Source organism: Gopherus evgoodei, chromosome 7, assembly GCF_007399415.2.
Source record: "Gopherus evgoodei ecotype Sinaloan lineage chromosome 7, rGopEvg1_v1.p, whole genome shotgun sequence".
Lineage (NCBI taxonomy): Eukaryota > Metazoa > Chordata > Testudines > Testudinidae > Gopherus > Gopherus evgoodei.
In genome coordinates this window covers 87,077,432-87,096,122 of record NC_044328.1, presented here as the reverse complement: position 1 = coordinate 87,096,122, position 18,691 = coordinate 87,077,432, and the positions used below count along the sequence as shown (strand labels likewise).

General features: G+C 39.2%; 1 protein-coding gene across 3 annotated transcripts in view; it reads right to left on the bottom strand.

Annotated features, from left to right (window-relative positions):
• Positions 1 to 18,691, bottom strand: part of LOC115654307 (inter-alpha-trypsin inhibitor heavy chain H3-like) — a 40,898-nt gene that overhangs the window by 12,057 nt on the left and 10,150 nt on the right. For 2 of the 3 annotated variants that reach the window (XM_030568369.1, XM_030568371.1), the window contains exons 3-17: positions 16,415 to 16,581; positions 15,516 to 15,620; positions 14,922 to 15,084; positions 13,864 to 13,974; positions 12,579 to 12,704; positions 12,380 to 12,496; positions 11,477 to 11,645; positions 7,855 to 7,980; positions 6,555 to 6,736; positions 6,066 to 6,251; positions 4,727 to 4,866; positions 4,206 to 4,360; positions 2,095 to 2,100; positions 913 to 924; positions 512 to 538 (exon numbers count right to left, since the gene is read on the bottom strand). In XM_030568369.1, coding sequence (XP_030424229.1) covers positions 512 to 538; positions 913 to 924; positions 2,095 to 2,100; positions 4,206 to 4,360; positions 4,727 to 4,866; positions 6,066 to 6,251; positions 6,555 to 6,736; positions 7,855 to 7,980; positions 11,477 to 11,645; positions 12,380 to 12,496; positions 12,579 to 12,704; positions 13,864 to 13,974; positions 14,922 to 15,084; positions 15,516 to 15,620; positions 16,415 to 16,581 — 1,792 coding nt within the window. The remainder of the gene's footprint in view (positions 1 to 511; positions 539 to 912; positions 925 to 2,094; positions 2,101 to 4,205; positions 4,361 to 4,726; positions 4,867 to 6,065; positions 6,252 to 6,554; positions 6,737 to 7,854; positions 7,981 to 11,476; positions 11,646 to 12,379; positions 12,497 to 12,578; positions 12,705 to 13,863; positions 13,975 to 14,921; positions 15,085 to 15,515; positions 15,621 to 16,414; positions 16,582 to 18,691) is intronic. The other variant, XM_030568370.1, reaches the window with a different exon arrangement.

Sequence of the window (18,691 nt, the reverse complement as noted above, 5' to 3'; positions counted from 1 at the left end):
AAACAGAACAAATGGAGAGGATTGTCAGGGTTTTCTCAAGTACATTGGAGACTATCTACACACACACAGTTTGCTATAGCTGCAGTGTGACAGTTGCTGCTGCTCTTGAATCAGGCAAAGTGTCATTGGGCTAGAGACAAACTTATTTACATTGTCTTCATCATTTGATGCTCTCCACTTGAGGCACCAAAGGAACTCTCTTCCAGTGATTCCAACATGTGGCTCAGAGATTCCCGATGAATAATTTGGCAAGGTGTGGAAGCCTGATCTGTGATGCTTCACAGCTGTAAGACTTGAGCCCTAAATCATAAGGATGTTTATACATATGACTGTTCAATCTTTAGTTGCATTTTAACCTATTATGTTGAATTTGCTACTCTTTTCCTAGAGTTTGTTAAAATATAGGTGAAAACACAGACAAACTTACTTCCCTCTGCCTGATCATTTTTGTTGCCTGAAATGATTCCTTTGACAAATCTAGTTCATTCAGAAACTCATGATTATGACTTACATGATTGAGTGCCTGGGACAGCCCTTGCTGTGAATAAAACAAAACAGCATTAGAACAGATACATGAAAGATAAAAATAAAGTATATTCTGCATTCATCTATAGATTTCTAGATGTTTAGAAAACACATACTGCATCATCCCTTGTTTCCCAAGCTGAGAGCATTCTAGAGACAGCAAACCCAACTCTTGGAGAAAGGAAATGTCTTGTGTAGCTTTTGAGAAATCCGCTCAGGCCAACAGGCGGAGCAGCACTAATGAGATCCAAAGGGAGCTTTCCAACAATACTGGAGCTCTTAAGAGTTAAGGAATAGGGGTTAAGCAAATGTAGATATGAATATTGATAACAACACTAATCTAGCAAAGTTGAAACTTACATGGGACATTTAAACAAAAAATCTTACCATGAATCTGGCCTATCCTCAGAAGTGCAGGGGAGGGGGGAAAGGGGTTAGGAAAAACATGTGAAGTAAAGGAGAATTAAGCACTAGAACAGGTTACCAAAGGAGGCTGTAGAATCCCCATCATTGGAGTTTTTTAAGAATAAGTTGGACTAACACCTGTCAAGGATGGTCTAGGTACATATGGTCCTCCCTCAGCATAGGGGGATGGACTAGATGACCTTTCAAGGCCCCTTCCAGCCTTACATTTCTATGATTCTATGTAGCATATATGCAGACACAGTACATGGGTCAAATTCTGCTCTTTTCTTTAACCCCTGGAAGAAGCCAAGTCAACAATCCATTTCTAAGGCCAGACTATCTCCTCCCACAGTAAAACTTGTTGGGGGCAGGGTGTCTCTGAGGATCCTCTTTTGCCATTCCTCCTAAATTTGGCTGTAGGGCATGTGTTTTCCATCCATCACAGGTCCTGCCCCAAAACCTGCCAGATTCCCAGGGATCTCTAAGAGGCCAAGACCATCTGCATGGAGGCCCAGTGCTTCTACACCTGTTCTCTGGCAGTATGGCTGTGTTGGGGGATTCTCATGGGGGCTGTGGGACTGTCCACAGAAAAGACATATTATCTCATCTTGTCCTAGTAAACTCTATGGCTGGAGGGGGAATGGTGTACATCCTATCTGATTCTACCCACTCCTCTGCTTTGTCAGTCTCCTCCATTTCTCCCATGTGGATCCTAGACTAATGGAGCAGCCTTTATGGGGATGAGATGGCTTGGTGCTGAATGGGCAACTGACAACCCTGGTCCTCCATGTGAGAGGAGAGAAATCTGTGCACCAAGAATCACCTCCATATAATTATCTGGTGGTGAATGATCCTGCCCATGGAAAGCAACTAACAATTCTTATTATTTGCTTCTATTAGGCACCTAGAGTCTATCGTGATAGGTTCATTACAATTTCTAAAGACAGCTGGAGCTGAGTGAACAATGAAAACAATTTATGAATATTCTGCTTGAAAAAAAACAAAATTCTTACCCATTTATGAATTATTCACTCAGAATACTGCTCAAATAATTTTATTTTTTGTAACGTGTGTAATTTGTCAAATAGATGACTCAGCAACTAATACTCAAGCAGCACTAAGAGACAGAAGTACTGGGTAAAACAAATAGAATTTGAAACTTACCTTCAGCTGTTATCAGGGATGGATATGAAATAATCATAATAAAAAAAAGTTAAATGTTAGTTTCAGGCACACAGTTAAACAGTTGGATAATCTGCTCTAGGTATTCTGAAGAAAAATCAAATATGGTTTGATGGTTCAGACATAACTCTTGTAGCATTTTAAATTTCAAACCCATATTCTTGCTGTTGATATGAGTAAATGTAAACCAACTGCAGGGGAACAAATGAAAAGAAAACGTTTAACATATGGGACAACAAATCTGGAATCAATTATGCATGTGAAAAATGAGTATTAGCCTGTGGGAACAGTTATACTGACAATTGCTTTACTCTGTCTCATTTTCATGGAGCTGCCAAGTGGTCTTGATAATTTTATTCTGTTGCTATTTTCATGATATGAGATGAGACCCTTCAAATTTCTGGTACAGCTCATGACTATGGTTGAATCTGTAACCCCATTTGCATGTCCAGAAGGGGCAGGTTGGTCAGCTGGGAGCACATCTGAAGGCCAGGGATTTGTGAAGAAACTATTAGAGTGCTGGGAAGCAGGCAAGGAGAGGAAAGCCATTAGGGTAGTGGAGGTGAAGTCCAGCTGGGATGTTTTGTGGAACGTTTGGTGGACCTAATCCAAGGACAAGATACGAATGAGGAGAATCAGAACAATGTATATGGTGAAGTGATAGCTGAGGCACTGAAAAGGAATATACTTGTTTTAATTTCCTCAGTACAGCTTACTAAAGATGGACAGGGTCATTTTACATGCCATATAGGTTAAGTAAGAGAAAATGGGCTGTAAGAGAGAAAGCTAAATTAATGAACAACTAGCTAATAACTAACAAAGTAAACAAGAACAAGGGAAAGATAAATGGATCTGAATTTTAAATGACTACTTTCTTCTATTGCATCATATACGTATATTGCGTTTTTCAAACATGAAGATATTATACCTGCCCTTCAGCTATGTAAATGTCTGAACATGCAAAACCTTACAAGAGTACTCTGTCTTCACGTGAGGAAGAACTTGCAGGATCTGACCCTGAATTAAAACAATATACAGAAAAGTTCAGGAGGAAAGGATGTGAACTGAAGTTGAGCATGTCTAGATTATATAGGTTAAACATGTTTCTTGGTTTTATTTATTTTATTGTTTTGAGATGTTCGTATTTTTATATACCATGATTTTGAATTTACAATATATTTTAAATTTATGGGCAAATGGGTAGCAATGGAAGGTGGACTGATGAAAGTGAGTTTAAAGGACAAAAATGATTCTGTATGGTGCACAGGAGAAAGCTACACTAACCATAGAAGGGCATGGCTTGGAAAATACATTTGCACATTGTGACAAAGTTCTGTCCTTGACTCCATGGGTCCTGCTAGCCTCAGAGGCTCCCTGTGACCCTCCACATAGCCCTTCTCTCTCTAGAGGCAAGGGTCACAGTTTACTGATCCATTTTCATCATAAGCCAACAATGGAGGTGCGGATAAGCAATCCTCCCTTGCACAGTTTCTTTTGTCTCCCAGCCTCAGTGATTAATCAGGGAGGGGAGGGGGAAAGCCCAAGCCCACCCTCTACTCTGGGCTCCAGCCCAGGGACCCTAAAATTAACAGCAATGGTAGCTGACTTTTTGGAAATAGAACATGTACAATACCCTGGGCCACTTCCCCATAGCAGCTCCCCACTCAACATCTCCTTCACCGTTACCTCAGAGCCTCCTTCCTTACTGCTTCATTCCTCCAACAACACAGCTCCATCCTATAGCTCCCGACACCCACACCTCACTGACTAACTGAGAGGCTTTTAACTAGTTCCAGCCAGCCCTTGTCTGGCTTCAGGTGTCCCAATCAATGTAGCTATCTCCACTGCCTTCTAGAAGGATCTCAACTGGCCCCAGGTGTCTTGATTAACGTGGAGCAACTGCCATTTGATTACCATGGTACCAGGGATTTGTTTAGCCTGGGGCTAACATACCTGTTCCTCACTACTTTACTGTAGTCATATGGCCTTGCCTCATCACAATATATATATGAAATTCTGCTCCAATGTGAAAAGCGCCTATCTAAGGGAATGTCAAATGGTCATTTGTAAAGTAAAACTGAAAACGTCTGTACCTTCTACTGGTTTATCAGCAATTGCAGCTTTATCTTCATTATCTTCTGGCTTCGTAACCACCATGGATGTCAAAGGTGTCACAAACTTGTATTTCAGAGAGAGCTCCAGGGCTTCAGTGGTAAGATTTTCCTTTTCTTCTCCCTGAGCTACAGTGCTGAATGAAGGGAGAGAATCAGAACATAAGCCTTCTACACAGCCAAGTCATTAAACACTGGATTAAGTATTTTCTTCTCTCTTTAAAATATGAAGCTATCCATTTATCTGCTGAAATGAAATACACATTTCCTTTTGAGAGCACTTCTGACTTCACTGAGGGGCAGAGAAGGTAGCCACAGTCTGATCCTGTATTTGCACTCCTTTAAAATTAACTTAAAAAAACAATACTTACTATTTTTTTGTTATGGAGAGTAAATTAGATAAACAGTTCTGTATTTTCTGTGCATTTGTAATGAATATCGCCAATTAGCTGCCCAGTGTTTTCATGCTATTTCACAGAGAATGTTAATTTATATTTCGTTACCGTTTATCCAGTAATTGTTGGATGGTGAGATAAGCCCAAAGCCTCTCAATGTAATCCCCATATATGTACTCCTGTTCTTGAAGAGCTTTTGCCGTTTCTTCGATATCTGCTTGTTCACTAAACATCACATCATTTTCTGCCTGTTAGGAATAAAGAAAACTTCTCTCTGTAACAGACAGGTACGACTGATCCCCCTGACTATCCATAGATTACAGGAGACATCCAAAATCTTCATATAATCTAGGATTTGAAAAATGAGGATCTACAGTAAATTAATGAACATCTTGATCCTGCACTGAGAATTGCACAGGTTCAGAAGTCAGTATCAGTGCTTTTGCTCAGCAGCTCCACAGCTGCTAGAACTACACATATGGGGACAGAACGTATTTTCAAAATTAACACTGAAATTTGGTTAATCAGGATTTACCTGTACATTGCTTATGCTATGTATTTAACATGGCACAGATATAGCAGCTGGCCTAGTAGTAGCACAATTTCTGTATTTTGAATATATTTCGTTTCAGATTATAATAACTGTAATGTGAAGTGGACCAATGTGTGTCAGAGTACATACAGTATACAAGTGATACTGTACATTTAATAAAAATTCTCTGTATGAAAGTGGTACATTCGTGTTGGGTTTTTTAAAATTGTTATAGAATCCAGGACTGGAAATAATGTTTAGTCCACTTAGTACCTAACAGGAACGAAGTTCTATTTCCATTGGAAGGCCTTTCAAATATTCAATTGCCTTGGAGAGTGGAAAGTATTCCTCAAAGTATTAAAGACAATTTTGGAGGACAAATCCATTTCACATGCAAACCAAATCACCAGAACTCTTGGGGGGAAGTGGCAAGACTGGCATCTGGATTTCACTTAGCAATATTGTATTAGAACAAGATTTTCATACTGTCATACTGATGAATCTTGAATTGTACTTTTTACAGAGTTTGCATACAAAGGTAAAAGCCACAGATTATTCCATTCAACTATTAAACACAATGTTAATGAAACAATAAGGCTAACCACGTAAAGACAAAAAAAATCATCAAGAGATGTAAACATCAAGGTTCTGATAGCAACACTAACTTAGTAAAATTGGACATACTGTACAAAGTTACTCCAGACTGATGTTAGAGTAATTCAAAGAAAAATTTAGCTAAATAAATGTCATGCCTTTTGGTATATTTAAATTCTCCATGCTCTGCAATATTTTTTTTTCATAGAATAAAGGTATATTGGTGAATTTGTATGCACTGCCAAATTTGGAATCTCCCACATTCAGACATTTTTTGTCACAAAGAAAGGCTTGAAACAATCACAGTAGACCTATACTTACACCTTGAGCTTTCACATCTGCAGTCAAACTGTCCAGGTCATTATCTGTAAGACGTCCAGCCACCACGATTTCAGAGCCATCATAGTAGTGCTTAAAGATGTTTTGAGTTAAGTCAGATATTGCATTTTCAGGGTAGTTTAACTCCACTTCTGTAAGCATGGGATTGGCTACTTCCTCATAAAAACCCTAGAGGGAAGAGGGAGGGAGCTTATAATTAATAAATATATAATTCATAGACACTCCAGTTTCCAAAGACCTCTTGACACCTTAACAAATAAATAAAACTGTTCATTAAACCATGCTGTCTCCCAATTCATAGTCATTACACTTTACACCTTTACAAGAGAAGGGGAAAGCTGTTACCTGGAAATCTAGCACCCCAGTACATGGTCATATTTTGTTTAATTACATTGAAAGTGGAGACAAATGTCATTAGAAATATCAGAGTGACTGCCATCATTAACTGAATTTATATGGTTATGGTTTTACCTCCATTTGTATGGCTGAATCAGACTGTGGATAGATGCGACGAGCCAACCCTTTATTCTCTAGTGCCATCTTTTCTAGAAAATTATAGTCAACACCATAGCCAAAAGCTAGGTTATATAAGGGGTATCTTCCTTGAATGGCTTTTTTTACATTCATTTGAATTTCCTGACGGTCTGATACACCTGCATATTAAATAATACAAAACAAATAGACTTGAAGATTTTGTTTATGAAAATAATAGCAAACAGAAAAAAATAATAAAATGAATGAAATGTGGTTAGTTATTTTTTATTTAGATTTTTCAGGGCATGACTATCATGTTTTCTAGGCATCATTAATTCTAAACTAACTTTAGACAAAGTATATACAAGTATCTAACTTAGAAAGCAGACTTCCTTTAAAAAAACAAAAACAAAACCCTTTATTAGCCCCATAAATAAGGTTCTCCAAGAGGCAGAGTACACACCAGCCACCTTTGTGCTTTCAGGATTCTGAGTTGTTCAGGGACTGGTGAGGCCCTCAGCATAACTCAGTGAAGTCCTATATAGAGCTCTGTTATGACATCCCGAGAGTGGCTGCTTTGTTTACAGGCAACTTCATAAGTGGGAGTAGCATGTATTATGGAGATCCCTTCCAAACTTCTGGCTCCATCCTGGCATGCTCCCAGGAAATTCTTTCCTACCCCTTTTGTGGCACCTTTAGGTGGGCCCTGGTGCAATGGTGATTAGGGCACAGAATGGGTGGGAGAATCCCACTCCTCATCTTTATTCATTACCAAGAGATGAAACTCTATATAAAGAAAATGTGCACCATCATAACAATTATTCAGTTACACCAGTGAAAACCCATAATGTAGACATGTTACACCAGCACAAAGCAGTTTAGCTTAATTGACAAATACCCTTCCCATCAGTGCAGGACATCTAAATTAAGGGTTTGCATCAGTGTAACTGAATTAATTCAGCTACACCAATGAAAATGTTCTTAATATAGCAAGGATGATGTCTAATTAGGCAATAGTTTAGTAATGTGGCAAAATTGTGTCTAGGATGAGACCCACCAAAGACACAGTGTATATATATATATTTGTGGTCGATAATGAATCACAAACTGAAACCAAAGAGGTGATTCTCCAGTCTGCTACAGCAGCTTAACCTTAGTGTAATGCCATTGAAATCAGAGGTGAATCGGGTCTCATGTCTCCTAAAATTAAAGAATGGTGAACTAAAACTCAAGTAATTATTTTCCTTCACCTGCTTAATTCCATTTTACTGTTCGCTTCATTTACCAAGACACCTACCTTCATTGGGTTGACCATCCGTTAACATGATAATAATAGATGCACTTCTCTTGGGCACAGAATTTGTTTCAAAAGCTGTAGTCAGCATTTCAATTCCCTTCATTAAACCACCATGTAGATTTGTCACTGCAATGTAGAGACACAAATTAGGGTTGAAAACTGGTGGTCAAAAATAGAAATGTTTTAATCCTAGATTCATAGAAATGTAGGGCTGGAAAGGACCTCAGGAGGACATCTCTTCCAGCCCCACAGGCCGTGGCAGGATTAAGTATACCTAGACCATCCCTGACAGGTACTTTTCTAATCTGTTCTTAAAAACTTCCAGTTATGGCAATTCCACAACCTCACTAAGTAATTTGTTCCAGTGCTTAAACTATCCTTAGTGTTAGAAAGTTTTTCCTAATATCTAACCTAAATCTTGCTGCAAAGTAAGCAAACTACTTCTTGTCCTACCTTTGGTGGACAAAAAGAACTGATCACCATTCTCTTTATAATAACCTTTCACATATTTGAAGGCAGTTTCATAAATTAAACATGCCCAGTTTTATCAATCTTTCCTCATAGGTCAGCTTTTCATTTTGGTTGATCTCCTCAGGACTCGCTCCAATTTGAGCACTTTTTTCTTAAAGTGTGGTGCCCAAAACTGGAAACACTACTACAGCTGAGGCCTCACCATTGCTGAGTAGAGCTGAACAATTATCTCCTCTGTCTCGTTAATACATTCCAGAGTGACATTTGTCTTTTTTGCAACAGCATCACACTATTGACTCATATTCAAATTGAGATTCCCCTGTAACCCTCAGGTCCTTTGCTGCAGTTCTGCTGCCTAGCCAGTTAGTCCACATTTTGTATTTTTCCTTCCTAAGTGCAGTGTTGTGCACGTCTCTTAACTGAATTTAATCTTGTTGATTTCAGACCGATTCTCCAATTTATTAAGATAATTTTGAATTCTAATCCTGTCATCCAAAGTGCTTATAACCACTCCCAGCTTGATGTCATCTGCAAATTTTATAAGCATGCACTCTGTTCCATCATCCATTAATGAAAATAATGACTAGTATCAGACCCAAGACAGACCCCTGCAGGAACCACTTGATATGTCCTTCCACTTTTAAAACTTTATAGTAACTTAATTGAGACCATATTTCATACAATAATAGAAATGAAGGGCTGGAAGAGACCTTGATAAATCATCAAGTCCAGCCTCCTGAGCTGTGGCAGGACCAAGTAAATCTAGACCATCCCTCACAGGTGTTTTTCCAACTTGTTTTTAAACATTTCCAATGATGGAGTCTCCATTACCTTCCTTGGGAGCTTATTCCAGAGCTTAACTATCCTTTTAGTTAGAAAGTTGACATAGTTTCCCTAGTTTGTTTACGATAATGTCATGTGGGACTGGGTCAAATGCCTTACTAAAAAGTCCAGATATAGCACATATACTGCTTCCCCCGCCCTGCATCCACTAGGCTGTTGCCCTGTAAAAGAAGGAAATTAGATTGCTCTGGTATGATCTGTTCTTACAAATCCATGTTGGCTATTAATTATCACCTTATGATGCTCTATGTGAAACATTGTTTATTTATTATAGAATTATAGAAATGTAGAACTGGAAGGGACCTCAAGAGGTCTTCTAGTCCAGTCTCCTACACTCAAGGCAGGACTAAGTATTATCTAGATCACCGCAACAGATGTTTGTCTAACCTGTTCTTAAAAACCACTAATGATGGAGATTTCACAACCTCCCTAGGTAATTTATTCCAGTGCTTAATTACCCTGACAGTTAGGAAGTTCTTCCTAATGTTCAACCTAAAGCACTCTTGCTGCTATTTAAGCCCATTGCTTCTTGTCTTATTCTCTGAGAACAATTTTTCTCCCTCCTCCTTGTAGCAAAATTTTATGTTCTTGAAAACTGTTATTGTATCTCCCCTCCCCAACTTCCCTTCTCCTGACTAAACTAACCAATTTTTTCAGTCTTTCCTCATAGGTCGTTTTCTAGACCTTTAATCATTTATGTTGCTCTCCTCTGGACTTTCTTCAATTTGTCCTCATCCTTCCTGAAATGTGGCACCCTGAACTGGACACAATACTCCAGTTGAGGCCTTATCAGGGCGGAGTAGATTGGAAATTTAGGAATCTAGTGAATTATCATTACAGTACGATAACTGAATTCAGGCAGTTTCAGCCCCTTAATATTTTGCCTCCATTTATAGCTGGTATTTAAATCCATCACATAAACACTTCATATTACTGTGAAAGGATTTGGTTTTGATGGCTGGGGATGAGTAAATTTGACAGAACCTGGATTTTGCAAACTAACATAATAAAAAATGGACATTATATTTTGGGTAAATGCCAACCTCAGGAATGTTCCATTAGTAATACAGAGCAAGCCTGGGGAAGGCCCTCGCACAGGTGATGGAAGGGTACAGTGAATACATATGGAGCTTCACTCGCATCTTGTGAACACTCCACATGAAATTCTGTCACAAATGCAACCTCTACCAGAATAGCTGGTCATATGGGCTAAGACCCACCAATAAAGACAAAACTGTGTAGTGTGGCTGATGTACAGCAGACTGCAGTACTATCTGCTACCACTTGAGGCTCTTGAAGGAGCTGAAGCTATAATTTGCTTGACTGCCACCAATGGACTTTTGCCTCTACAATGCAGACTTCAGGCAGCAGAGGAAGTACATCCATTAAGTTTGGGGGACATCAAAGAATTGTCTCTGTAATCCTTCCCAAAATCTTCAGGCCAGCCTCATGCAATATTGCTAACCCCAAGCATCCAAAATTTGAGTCAGGCTCCAAAAAATCATGAGATTGGCTTCCAAATCATGAGATGATTAAAAATAATAAATGTTGAGTTCTTTCTCTTTGCTTTCTGGTTTTCTCTCTTTAGATTACAATCAGGTCACATTTTCTAACTTTTTTCTACAGCCAGGAGGGCTAAGAAACTTTACTTTTTTTAAAATGAAAGCTGAGATTTTCATGACTCCAGGAGCTGGAGCTTTAAAGAAAATCACCAAATGTCATGAGACTTACAAAAAAAGTCACGAGAGCTGGCAACACTGGTACTGTGATCACAGTTAGCATGCATCTGTCGTCATAGCACGCATCTCTGTGTGTGTGTGCACATGTGCCCATGCACACAGAAGTGTGTGTGTGGTTGGGGGAGGAATATTTCTCAGACTCACCCAGAAATTCTGGGGATTTGAGACTGAAGTTACTGTCTGTGTGACTGCAATGTTGTCAATTTTAACCACTGGCCATGTGCTTCAGACCTATGTGGTAAGAATCACTGATGACTGAAGGATGCAGTTCTCAATTTTTAATTCCAGTAACATGAATTTTGCTCTCACTGGTGAATTCACACACTATTTTTAGGGTAGGAGGGTTATTATTTCTGTTCAGAACTTGCCTGTTTTTCAGTTCTTTCTCTGAAGGTTGTAAAACCTTCACAGAACCCCAAAACAAACATATAACTATAGTAGTGCTTCTTAACCAGTCAATTTTTAGAATGAAAACTTGTAGCACTCCATTCTCAGACTGAATTTGTGTATTAGCTTCTTCAATATTTATTTGAAGTACCACCTATTGGCAAGTTTACTACAATACTTACTGCCTTGAGTGTTAATAGCTCGAACGAAATCCTTAGCTTCCTTCAGATTCTCAGCAGTGGCTTTCAGTAATGTGTCTTTCCAAACATGTACATCAGAACCAAACAGTATGAAATTAATGTAGTCATCTTCCCTAACATCCTCTAATATTTTAAGAAGTGCTTCCCTTGTCTATAAGTAAATAAACACAAGTTTAAATGAATGAAACTGATGTGGGTATATTGAATAACAAAGGAAAGCCTACAGCTTTTACATGCTTTGTTTCTGAGGATTTTTCATTGAACATTCATATAGTGTATAGTGAAAAACTCTGGACCTGATTCTGTCCTCAGTTGTACCACTGTCAATCAGGAATAATTCCAGTGAAGTCAATGAGTTACACCAGCATAACAGCTGTGTAGATGAGATGAAAATCAGGCCCTATGATTGTATCACTTGAACAATCATCACCTAGGCTGAGCTGGAGAGGTTAGTTCTAAGGCTAAGCAATAGTAACATTTGGGTTGGGGAGGAGATCTTAAGCACCAGAGCCTGGGTCTTGATATGCAGCAGCAGAAACAGAAATTCTGAGCATTAGAATGGAGTGGGGCGTTCTAACAGTAAGGTGCTTCCCATCACCCAGGCTGGAAGAGGGTACAAAAGATATAGAAAAGGAAACAATAGACAATATTATACATGTGTTTTAACTTACAGGATACCCAGAGCATGGGGAAGCCTTTTCTAGATATCTTGGTTTAGAATTTTGAAGATATAAAAATATAGCTTGAAAACATCCATGATTATAGTTTTGGTTGAGACTTTGAATACCTGCTCATGATAAGAAGTGTCTAGTACCTTTACTGGGTACTAGACTCCCTAGAACCTGGCACACCAGGACTGACTTCGTAGTAAATGTAATCAATTACCTGTTGTATTCCTATTCCAGACATTGAGCCACTAATGTCTATTACAAAAACCACGTTTTTTGGAAAATTTGGAAGATTTGTTGGTGCAAAAAAGTGTACAAAGTATCCATTGACAATCTGAAAAAGAGAAGATGTGTAAAATGATGTGACTTCAATTTACTAAGCATGCCCAGATGAAATTGTAAAGTATTGAATTTACTTGTAAATCACCCGGCCTGTCTCTCTTCACATCATACTTTATTGTAAAATCTCCATCCAACAGTGATGTTGAACAATTTGCACAGGTTCGCTGTTGATCAATGGTTGGCTTGAAAGACACATGGCCCTGAAAGCAGAAGCCCTCATTAGACTCAAACTTTAATAAACAAATGTAAAATACAAAACATAAGAAGGTTTGTGTTTTAGACAAATGTATGTACAGAAATGTGAATGTCAATATGATAAAACAGGGTTTTATAAAACAGATGCCATTTTAAACAAGTTATCTATACTCAAGTCAATATTTTATTATTCTAAGTAACTGAGCTTGTGCAAGGTAATAAAAATGCATTAATAATAAAATATTATTATAAAGCCCTCTCCTCAGCAACTGTTAAAGATATGAAAATATTAACTACATCATCATACAAATATATAAAACCAATTATACTAAAAAGTGCTCTGCTGGGGGTGATTTTAGATGTTGTTTGAAAGTAAAATGCAAGGTGTCTGCTTATGGATAGCAAATTCTAGCCACGCAGCCACAACAGCAAAAGGGTCAGTCACTTGCCTATCTAAGAATCATCTCTTTGTCTGTGCACTGCATAGCACAAAGGGATTTGGCCTAAAGCACTACTGTAATACATATAACAAATAATAACAAGTAGATGTCAGAGCAGAAATACCAGTGGGCTAAGGCTCAATTTTGAGGTCTTGAACGAAAACCCTGTTTCCTCACACTTAATTCTTTAAAAAGCAATAGGGTCAATTTAAATTCAATCTCCTGAATTTTTCCTTATGCTGTGGTTTCTTTATGTCACCTTCAATGGCATAAAAGGGCTGTAGGTGGCCCCTGAAGAATACCCTGTAAGGCCAGAGGGCAAAGGGACCCCCACACACACACACTTTGGTTCATGTAGAGCATGTGTAATTCCTCCAAGTCAGCTCCTTTCCTGGCCCTAGTTGAGGGGTTTTATTAGGAGGGAGGGAGGGAAAAGGCATGGCCAGAGCAGCTGGGTATTCTGTGCTAGTATAATAATCCATACAAGGCTGTTATAAACTGGCATGATATACAGCAACCCTGGGAAGAGAGACCTTATAGAAATTAGAGATGGAAAAGAGCTGTATTATCCCATCCAGCCCCACTACTGGCCGTTACAGTACATTTACTTTTGCATTAACCCAATATATTGCGCTGATGTATTATTTCATAATGAGCTGACTTTCTTAGAATTCAGAAAAAATATAAGAAATTCATTCTCTACTAAGGTTATTATCCATTGTACCTTTTTTCCTGAGAAAGATTTTTTAATAACTTGTGACAGGTCATTGGTGATGAATGATCCTTGTGCTTCCAGCTCACTGATACCTTGGGGTTCAAAGATGTTTGCCTGGATCTGAAACATTCATTGAAAATACACCGTCATAGATAAATCCACCACTATAACAACTTAGATGGAGGACAATGAGCAACTCTATATGCAGAACAGGGAATTTCTTAGTAAAGGGGAAATCTGCCTTTATAATGCAAAGTAGCATTCATATTTGAATCAGAAATCCGCAAGTAGTTAGATGTGACCTACCTATCTTCCACCTGGAGATTTTAAAAAGAAACACAACTGAAAGTTACTGTTTTCCTAACTGCTCCCAAGAATTTGAGTCAGATGTTGAAGAACCACTCATTTCCTCTGAAAATACCATACTGCCAGTACCAGGAGGCCATATCTGGTTATGATTTGTTTATGCTCCAGTATGGTTTTGGTCTTGTGCATAGTGCTGCATATAATGATTTGAGCATTTTTTGATGACCATCTTTGGAGTATATCCTTTTAAAGCATCTCCTGAGCACACATGAGAGAAAGTTATTGAACTACAGGTAGATTTTAGCAGGGCAGATAAAGAGAGTGTTCAAACAACCTCTGGCACTGAAGAGACCATGATCTCTATGAATTCAGACAGCGTTGTTTGGCATCAGTTTGAGCAAGGTTTGGGCTATTCTATTAAGGCATTTGTTCTCAGTTGTGTTAATGACTTTCCCACCCTCCAATATATCTTAGTTATGTAGGGCTTATTGCTTGTCCCAGCTAGTGAAGCTTATGTATGCAAACCAGTAATAAAATACATTGTTTGAGGCTTTCATCCTGGTTCATAATCACCACTGCCAACAAGATATTGGTTGGGGACCTTCCCTTCAATTGTGAACTGCTGTGGACAAACACAGTATCCCGCTTCATCTGTTACGCATATATTCTAAAAGATGCACAAGATTTCAATGCATCTTGAATTTTTGTAACTACAGAATGTAACCACTGCAAGGTACAATTTAATTCACAATGCCATTTACCTCAAAGTGATTGATGAGCTGCTTTGGTTTTACTTTAATGAGCATCTCATATTTTCCAAAGTTTCTCTTCAGCAGTTCCTCATAGGTGAGCTCAAAAGTGACTTTGCTGGCTGCTGCAATGTTGACTGAAACAGTGAACTTTTCAGTTTTTCTCCCAGAAGCCCTAGAAATGTTAAACTAATTACAAATAAGAAAAAAGGCTACTTGTCCCTTCTCTCCTATTGTGCGCCTGCTCAAGAGCCAGGCATAGTCTGGCCCACAAAAATGAATATAAGAGAAATGAGATTTATGGGTCTCATTCTTTATCACTAACTCATACTGAGAAGCATTTACACAGGTAGCTGAGTGGGACTAATCACATGAGTATGTATTATTCAATTAGTAGGGTTGCATAATTAAATTTTTCATAGTTATGGATATCCCCTGACCAATCAGAAGTCATGTCTCTATTACATATAACCAATATCCTTTTTTCATATAAAGTATGAACTTTTAACAGAGGCTATAAAATATATTCCTAATTTCATTTTTAGCTATAGGATGCTGGAATAAGGAAATGAAAAGTTTAAGCCCACTGTAAGTCAGCATTCTTACCGGACAAGACCTGCAGTCTGTCCCTGTGAAACAGCCTTCTCATATTGCTTTTTTGCAACTTCTTTTTCTTTTATAGTCCCAGGATAGGTAACACCATCAATTGTCCTACAGATGAAAAAGTATCTAATTTAGCTGAATGATTTGTATTGACACATGAAAACATTATTCTTGGTTATCCTCTGTTCATTATCTTGTTTGCTAACAGTTTCTAGACTTGATCTTGCCAAGTGCTGAGCACTTCCTGTGAGGTGATGAACATCTTCAATTTCCAGTTACTTCAGTTGGAGTTAAGAGTTCTACACCTTACCAGATCAAGACCAATTCCTCCTCTGAAAATAAATGAGCCCAATACTGGGCTGATGGTAACCACTATTCAAATATTTGGCAAACTCCTATACCATGGCCTCATGAATATCATGTTTTGAACAATGACACCAGATGACATACTGTAACTAAAGACAAAAAGGTGTGATATTTTTCTCAATTTTTTGGCCTTCATCTGCTTTCAGCTACTATGTTCAAATATTGCTTCTACAATAATGGAATAAATTAAGTTATAATGTCATGATGGAAAAACTGTAGGCAATGGAACATCTTTCTAGAGATCCCAGGTTTGAACAAGTGGTATTTCCGGAAATTTTCCTTTAGACCTCTGCAGATGGAAAAAAGTAGCAAATTAGTGCTCTTGTCCACAATTGCACAACTGTCTGAAGGTCCCACAAATACCCTGCATCTGTATTTGTATCATTAACTTTGCCCAAGTAACATTTAAAAATCAATCTAATAATAAAGTAAAAGTAAAGATCTCAATTCATATTCTTAATGCTGCTAGTGTATATTTCTCTGTATTAAACCCAGCCAGATTTTTAGTCCATGCTAGAAATATAAGTTCTTCTCACATGCTGAAATTGGTAATGAAGGCTGTCTTAGGGAGATCCACATCAAAAACCACTTCCTTAGACACATTGGCACGATTGACAGCTCTGCTAGTGATGACATTGTGGGCAAATCGGGAAGTCACTTTGCTGTCAATTTTCATGCTGTAGATTTCTATGCCATTGACAATCTGAAGAATAAAAGATGGCAAAATTACCACCAGTTACATTTGAACATTGTGTACATCAGTAATAATTCAATAAAACAGAAATAACCATAAAAGGGAGACCTAGCATTTCACTGCATAACACAGGCCTGCACAACATGCGGCCCAGGGGCCGCATGCGGCCCGCGTGGACTCACTGTGCGGCCCATGGGGGGTTAGTAGACAAGCGGCGGGTGAGGGAGGGGGGTTGAAGGGACGGGCAGGCAGTGGAGGGGGATGAGGAGGCAAGTGGCCGGGTGGGCAGTGGTGGGGGCTGAGTGGGTAGGGAGCTGAGGAGGTGAGTGGGTGGGCAGTATGGGGGGGGGTGAGTAGGCGAGCCGGGGTGGTGGAGGGCTGAGGAGGCGAGCGAGGAGTCAGTGGCTGACCTGTTCTACTGATCTGGTCTGGCTCCCATCCCCTCTCCAAGGGTTGCAGCTGTCTGGAGGTGCTGCCTTCCACGCCTTCCTCATTCACACCTCATTCATTCAACAGGGCAATTGATTATAAAGTTGGGGGAAGAGCTTGTTCTACTTCTAGCAAAAAGACTTTTTTTTTTACCTTAATTATACTACTGTAGGGGCCCACTATAGCATATTACCAAGGTTCAATACTGCTGTTTCGGTGGGGCAGCACTGGGGAAGGAGGGTTTGTTTCCATGGGGCGGGTGGTGCTGGGGGGGGAGTATTTCAGGGGGGCTGGGCAGCGCTGGGGGGTGTTGTGTTTTGGGGGGGCTTGGCAGCATTGGGGGGTGTTCGGTAGGGCCGGGGGCATTCATCCCTCAGCTGATTTCTTTGGAGTAATATGGCCCTCGCCGCTTTACGAGTAGTGCAGGCCTGGCATAACAGAAAAGAACAAGTGCTGTATTTGTTCGGGACCACTAAGGTACAATGAAGTTTGCTTGAGTGTTTTTAATATTGTCCACAAAAAGGCTACTATATGAAAATAATTATTCTATTAACAGTAACTATAACCTCAGTAGCAAAACGTTATCTCTGGAGTTGAGCTGGCACTGCTCCTATAAGCTCCTACTTTCAGGTACTTATAACATTTTGAAATAATTTTCTTTTATTGCATTCATAACTTCTGTGTATGCTCAGTATTGGGTGTACACAACAATATACCTCTGGCTTCTGAGACCAATGATTGCTATAAACAGCAGCTGACTAGCTGGCTCATGCTGCACACACCTAAAAGGTGCTTTTGTATAAAAGTGCCACATATAGACTCAATTTCATTTCAGGTTATCCTCCCTGATATTCTAAGGGGAAAATGCACCCCCAAAATAGAGATCCATCACAAGGCCTGTGGACCACTTAAAACAGGAGCTATTTCTTCCATATGCTGGGAAGAAAGTAATGGGGGAGGAAGATTGTTACTATATCTTTTTCAAATAGTTGGGAGGTGCTGTTACTATGGTGATGGAGTTACATACAAACACAGTTAAATAGATAGATACAACTATTTAGGTAACTCTTCAGCAACAACATGTACCCTTTGTGCAAGAATAACATTTAGAAGTGCCCCAGGATTCTTATGGTTGGGGATAAGAACACAAGAACGGACGTACTGGGTCAGACCAAAGGATCATCTAGCCCAGTATCCTGTCTACCAACAGTGGCCAATGCCAGGTGCCCCAGAGGGAGTGAATCTAACAGGTAATGATCAAGTGATCTCTCTCCTGCCATCCATCTCCACCCTCTGACAAACAGAGTCTAAGGATACCATTCCTTACCCATCCTGGCTAATAGCCATTAATGGACTTAACATCCATGAATTTATCCAGTTCTCTTTAAATACTATTATAGTCCTAGCCTTTACAACCTCCTCAGGTAAGGAGTTCCACAAGTTGACTGTGCGCTGTGTGAAGAACTTCCTTTTGTTTGTTTTAAACCTGCTGCCTATTGATTTCATTTGGTGACCCCTAGTTCTTGTATTATGGGAATAAGTAAATAACTTTTCCTTATCTACTTTCTCCACAATCACTCATGATTTTATATACCTCTATTATATCCCCCCTTAGTCTTCTCTTTTCCAAGCTGAAAAGTCCTAGCTTCTTTAATCTCTCCTCATATGGGACCCCTTCCAATCATTTTAG